This window comes from Raphanus sativus, chromosome 7 (genome assembly GCF_000801105.2).
Source record: "Raphanus sativus cultivar WK10039 chromosome 7, ASM80110v3, whole genome shotgun sequence".
NCBI classification, from domain to species: Eukaryota; Viridiplantae; Streptophyta; class Magnoliopsida; order Brassicales; family Brassicaceae; genus Raphanus; species Raphanus sativus.
Genome location: NC_079517.1, coordinates 14,216,988 through 14,224,160, shown reverse-complemented (window position 1 = coordinate 14,224,160; position 7,173 = coordinate 14,216,988). Strand labels below are relative to the sequence as shown.

The 7,173-nt window shown below is 35.0% G+C and overlaps 1 protein-coding gene across 1 annotated transcript; it reads right to left on the bottom strand.

Moving 5' to 3' along the window:
• Positions 1–3,724: 3,724 nt before the first annotated feature.
• Positions 3,725–4,720, bottom strand: LOC130498037 (uncharacterized). Its single transcript, XM_056991372.1, has one exon. It carries the CDS (start codon positions 4,718–4,720, stop codon positions 3,725–3,727), a length of 996 nt encoding a protein of 331 aa, XP_056847352.1.
• Between the last annotated feature and the right edge of the window lie 2,453 nt (positions 4,721–7,173).

Below are 7,173 nucleotides of genomic sequence, written 5' to 3'. Positions count from 1 at the left end.
TGGGATAAAAACCATGACTAGGACAAAAAGAGTACTGTAACGTAATCTCCCACTCAACTTAATGGACATAGTCTTTTCTTCATATGTCATGCAAACGCCGCATTCCGATACCGTAGACGTGTTTTCGGAACGTTGTAGTCGGAAGAGACTTGGTGAACAAGTCAGCCGGATTGTCGCATGACCGTACATATTCGATGTCCACTTCTTTATTTTTCTCGAGCTCCCGAATGTACGAGAAAAATCTTGGAGGGATGTGCTTCGTTCTGTCGCTCTTGATATAGGCTTCTTTTAGTTGAGCGACACAAGCCGAGTTATCTTCAAAAACTTTTATTGGCTCTTTCTTGTTAACTATTCCGCTTGAATCTTGTATGTGGTGACTCATTGACCTCAACCACACACATTCTCGACATGCTTCGTGAAGCGCAATAGTCTCTGCATGGTTTGAAGAAGTTGCAACCAGAGTTTGTTTCTGGGACCGCCAAGAGATCGCGGTTCCACCAATTGTAAAAACATAGCCGGTTTGCGATCGAGCCTTATGAGGATCTGATAAGTATCCTGCATCTGCAAAACCAACCATACCAAACTCGGGTTTTCTAAAATACATTAACCCTAAATCAACTGTACCTTGTAGATAACGGAACAAATGTTTTATTCCGTTCCAATGCCTGTGAGTAGGAGCAGAGCTATATCTTGCTAAGAGATTAGTTGCAAAAGCAATATCAGGCCTGGTACAGTTTGCCAGGTATAATAGCCCACCGATAGCACTCATATAAGGTACTTCAGGACCTAATATCTTCTCGCTATCTTCGCAGGGTCTAAAAGGATCACTCTCAACATTGAGAGATCTACCAACCATTGGAGTACTCAAAGGAGTCGCTTGGTCCATACGAAAGCGTTTCAATAACCTTTTCGTATAGTTTGATTGATGCACAAATATTCCTTCTCGGAGATGCTCTATCTGGAGCCCAAGACAAAACTTTGTCTTGCCGAGATCTTTCATTTCGAACTCCTCTTTCATATGAGTTCGAGCATCATCAACCTCCTTTTGAGTTCCAATCATGTTCAGGTCATCTACATATACAGCAATGATCACAAAGCCAGATGACGATTTCTTAACAAAAACACATGGACATATCGCATTGTTCACATATCCTTTACTCAAGAGATAGTCACTTAAGCGATTGTACCACATGCGTCCGGATTGCTTTAATCCGTATAGTGATCGCTGTAACTTGACCGAACATACCTCCCTGGATTTTTCTTTCAATGCCCCTGGCATTTTAATTCCTTCAGGGAGTCTCATATATATATTATTATCCAACGATCCATACAAATAAGCTGTCACAACGTCCATGAGATGCATTTCAAGACTTTTTGACGCCGTAAGACTCATCAAAAATCTAAACGTAATTGCATCCATTACCGGGGAATACGTTTCCTCAAAATCAACTCCCGGTCTCTGAGAAAAACCTTGGGCTACTAATCGGGCTTTATATCGTGTTACTTCATTCTTTTCATTCCTTTTTCTCACGAATACCCACTTATACCCAACAGGATTTATATTCTCAGGCGTTATGACAATAGGTCCAAAGACATCTCTTTTATTCAGGGAGAGTAATTCAATTTGAATGGCCTTCTTCCACTCCTCCCAATCATGTCTTTTCTGACATTCTAAAATGGACCTTGGATCGGGATCATCACTTTCGTGATTGATTTCTTTGGACACAGAAAAGGAGAACATTCCATCAACATCTTTTATTTTATTTCTGATCAATAACTTTTGATCAAGGGCGTAGTTGATGGAAATCTCATACTTTTCTGTTCCCTCCTCATCATCTGGATCCTTATCTTTATTTGGTTCTTCTTGAACCTTTCCACTTATGTCTTCTTTCAGACATTTTTCAATATCAGGTTCTTCTGGAACCTTTCCACTTTCCTCAACCAATTTCTTTTTCTTTCGGGGATTTTTATCTTTCGAACCCGCTGGTCTCCCCCTCTTTAACTGAACTCCAGGTTCATTTATTTTGTTTCCATCAGTTTGTTCCCCAGAAACAACAACTCTTGATGGAACATTTTCAGCGGGTATATATGATTTCGTCACCCTTCTCGTATCTGTGAACGCATCTGGTAACTGGTTTGCCAATTTATGCAAATGCACAATTTTCTGAACTTCCAGCTCTCTTTGATTCGTAGGGGGATCAAGGTGTAACAACGACTGTGTACACCAGGTAATCTCTTTAGGAATTTCTCTAATTCCTCCCCCTAACGCTGGAAATTCATCCTCATTAAAATGGCAATCGGCAAATCTTGCCGTAAACATATCACCAGTTACTGGTTCCAGATATCTTATAATACTTGGTGACGTATAACCCACATATATTCCCAATCTCCTTTGTGGGCCCATTTTTGTTCTTTGTGGCGGAGCTATCGGAACATAGACCGCACACCCAAAGACACGGAGATGGGATACATCTGGCTCTTGCCCAGATGCCAATTGTGATGGGGAGTACTTATGATATGCACTTGGTCTCAACCGAATCAGTGCAGCCGCATGCAAAATAGCATGACCCCATATAGAAATTGGGAGCTTTGTTCTCAAGACTAACGGTCTTGCAATCAACTGCAACCGTTTTATCAATGACTCGACCATGCCATTTTGTGTATGCACATGGGGAACTGGATGCTCTACATCAATCCCCATTGACATACAATAATCATCGAAGGCTTGTGATGTAAACTCACCAGCATTATCAAGCCTTACTTTCTTAATGGCATACTCTGAGAACTGCGTTCTCAGCTTTATTATCTGGGCAATGAACTTTGCGAAAACCGTATTTCGTGTTGTCAAAAGACACACACTTGACCATCTAGTAGATGCGTCAATCAATACCATGAAATACTTAAATGGCCCGCAAGGTGGGTGAATTGGCCCACATATATCACCATGTATTCTTTCTAAAAACATTGGTGATTCATTGCCTACTTTTACTGGTGATGGCCGAGTTATAAACTTTCCTTGAGAACATGCTTTACATGTAAACTCGCCCGTTTGCAAAACTTTTCCGTGTTTCAACGGATGGCCATTCGAGTTTTGCACTATCTTTTTCATCATGACTGAACCAGGGTGTCCTAGCCTCTCATGCCAGATTTTAAATGTATCAGTAAACTTCATGTTTACCACGGCATAGGACTCAGTCATGTTTATTTTTGTACAATAAAGTCCAGAGGATAACATTCTTAACTCTTCCAATATATGTTTCCTCTCAGACTTAATGCAAAGAAATTCAATGCCATCTTTACTCATAGTCTCAATATGATATCCATTCTTTCGGATATCCTTAAAACTTAACAAGTTTCTATGAGACTTGGGGGAATACAATGCATCATTTACTTCAAATATTGTTCCCCCTGGCATTGAAAATTTCGCTCTTCCCGAGCCCATAATAATCTTTGCATTACCAGATATTGTACTTACGCTTCCAGCGTAATCTTTCAATTTGAGACTGGAGAAATATTTTCTATCTTTAATTATCGTGTGCGTTGACGCACTATCCGCCAAGCACATATCTCCATCCAAAGTCTCAAAGTCTGGCATTCTTTCTGAATTTAAAATATTTATAAAACATATATTATTAAACATAAAACATAAAACATAACATCTATTTTACAAAACAAAAGATAACGATACTATAATACAGTAAACTTATATCACATCGATCTTATATCACACATCGATGTTTTCTGGCTCAACCAGAAAATCTGATACGTCGAGATGAGTATCATCATTTAAACCATGAAAGGATGGTCCGGGTTCATCAGAGATGAAATTCGTTTCACCTCCACTTTTCTCTTTTCCCTTTTGGGATTCTCTGTACAGATCGGCTAAGTGTCTTGGCGTACGACAAGTACGTACCCAATGACCTTTCATGCAGCATCTGTAGCAAACCTTTTCTGTTTGCCTTTTATCATCCCAGCCCCTTTCATTCTCGTGGAAGTCCTTTTTATTTCTTTCATCATACGGACGGAATCTTCTTCCTCGTCCTCTCCCACGACCATGATTTCGACCTCGACCACGTCCACGTCCTCGTCCTCTCCAATTATCATAACTGGATGATGCAACATTCACTTCGGGGAATGGTGCAGATCCAGTGGGACGAGCCTGATGGTTTAACAACACGAGTTGATTATTTTGTTCCGCTACAAGGAGGATTTGCATCAACTCCGAATAACGCTTAAATCCGTTCACCCGGTATTGTTGCTGCAGGACTACATTTTCAGGATGGAACGTGGAGAGAGTTTTCTCGATCATATCATAATCACTTATTTTTTCTCCACATAACATCATCCTTGAAGTAATTCCGAACATAGCGGAATTAAACTCACTTACACTTTTGTAGTCCTGGAACCGGAGATGGATCCACTCGTGTTTGGCTTTTGGTAAGATCACATACTTCTGGTGATCAAACCTCTCTTTAAGAGATTGCCAGAGGTCCCCAGGATCCTCTTTTGTAATATATTCATCTTTTAAACCATCATGTATGTGGTGTCGTAAAAATATCATGGCTTTAGCCTTTTTCTCATCCGACACCGTTTTAGTATTATCGATGGTTTCCAAAAGCCCGCTACCTCTTAGGTGCATTCTTGCACCTACTGCCCAGGTCATATAATTATTTCCCGTAATATCCAGGGCATTAATTTCGAGCTTTGTCAAATTCGACATGATTACTGTATTCATAAAATAATATAAATATAGACGAGAATTAAATGTATAATTTAAATGCAGAATTTAAAACCATAAATAAAGGCAAAAATTAAATTGCGTAAATTTAAATTGCAGAAATTTAAATAGCATAAATAAAATTGGGGGTCCAGCCCACCATATGATCCAGGAGTCTTAGACTTCCATATTTGATCATTTTTAAAGGTTCGAGGCGACATAGTCGGCCATATTAACCTTTTCTTTTAATCAAGGTCCGAGGAGGCTTAGCCTTCCATTTTTGACCTTTTATTCACGGAGGTAATACCTACCACGTGTTTCTCTGATCGTGAAGGCCTAGCCTATCTTAACGATCAGTCGGGGAAGGCAACGCCTATCATCCCGGAAAATAAACGGAGAAGGCCTAGCCTCTCACTCCGGAATAATAAATAAAAATTAAATAAATTAAATATATTTAAAGACATAAATTTAAACATCACCTCGCTTCCTTAGTTTAAGAACGGTCGGTATAAAAGAGCTCGTCGTGCTGATAACGTGTTGAGAATAAAGGTGAGGTGATGATTTATTATATATATATATATATGTTTATATTGTTTTGTGTTTGAAAAAGGGAAGAAGAAAACGTGAGTGGGAGAGAGAGTCTTTGATAGAGATGTTTGTGTGTAAGAAAATAAAAGAGTGAAGTTGTATCTCATTGATCTCACGTATGTACTATTTATAGTACAAGAAAAAGTGTCTTAGTCATCTCATATGAGAAGAGAAGAGGACAAGTGTCTAAAGGTGAAAGATGACTAAAGAGGAGATGAGGACACATATTAATGACGGTGATAGATGATTAGTGGACATCTGTCCCCATCAGATGAATCATCATTTACAACACAAAACAATTTGCGTAAGTCGACTTTTCACCACTGTTTCTGTTTTAATAGTATAGATAGATATTTTAATAAACTAAATATATTATATTTTCCACAATTAAAAATATTGTTTTATTTAATATTTAGTTTGCTAATTAGTTTTTCCCCTTTATGTTCGTACAATCCAATATATCTATAATTAAAGTACTAAGAAAATCTGAATTACTATATTTAATATTAATTAAAATAATTTTAAGTTTACTTTAATCTAAGATATATTATTACTTAGATCTTACAAAATATTTTAATTATTATAAATGTCGATATGCGTTTATAAGCTTACAAAATTTTATTAGTTACTTTTTTATGCAACTTTCTAATGATCATTGATTCATTTTTAAAATATTTTTAGAAAATCAACAAATAATAAATTATTATAAATATTACAAAAATATATTTACAAATTTAAGATGAAAAACTGAACTGATACGATAAATAAAAACCAATCTGATTTGGCTTAATAAAAAATTATACTTTAATACATAGGAATATATGTCATCCTATCCACAAAATGAGTAACTAGACTAATCAATTTTATTTATATCTAAAATCTAAGGTAAAATAAAAAATATTATTTTATCGTAATGTTTATTTATTTTTATACATATAAATTATGGAATCCTTCAAACCATACCAATAAATAAAAATAAAATATTAACTAATTGTTACAATTTATTTCTTTTGTAAAACATTTATGCATGAGATTTTAAAATGTTATCATTATATTTATTTATGTATTCTTAATTGAGCAACACTTAGGTTTTTTAATATGATTTTCAAAACAATATATATTATTACTAAAATATATTTACATATATAAAAGAAAAAACATTCTAAATGAAAATCACAAATTATGGAAAATTTTAATCTAGTTAAAACAAAAAAAATATCATGGTTGAATTCGAAGAATTTGATGCTATCTAATATACTAAAGTGATAATCAAACTAATTATATATTACATATCCAAAATCATATGTTTAACTAAAAACATTTAATATTGTTTATATAAATTATAAAATAATTGAAAATGAAATTATATTAATAAATTATTACGATATATTTACTTTATAAATATTTATATTCGTGCATGAGCACGGGAAAATTACTTAGTATTTGATAATCAAATACATTCACTTGAGTAATGTATGAATTATTATTATTATTATTATTATTATTATTATTATTATTATTATTATTATTATTATTATTATTATTATTGTTTAATTTTAAGTACAATCCTCAAATGAATCTTGCATTATCACAAGATGAGCAAAGATATCGAAAAAGAATAAAATAGACTTTTATTATAGATATTTGACAACACTCATATGTATTCTTGTGGTCATTCATCTATTAGGTCTTCTACAAGCAGAAAAAAATGTAGATATTGGTCCATTATAACTGGATGGCGCAAACTGATATCTCTAGTTTCATTTAAACTTATATAATATAATTACCTATACTATGTCCATTATAAATGGATGGCTCAGGCTCCTCATTGATTCACAAATATGTACCAACATATAATCAAAGACAAA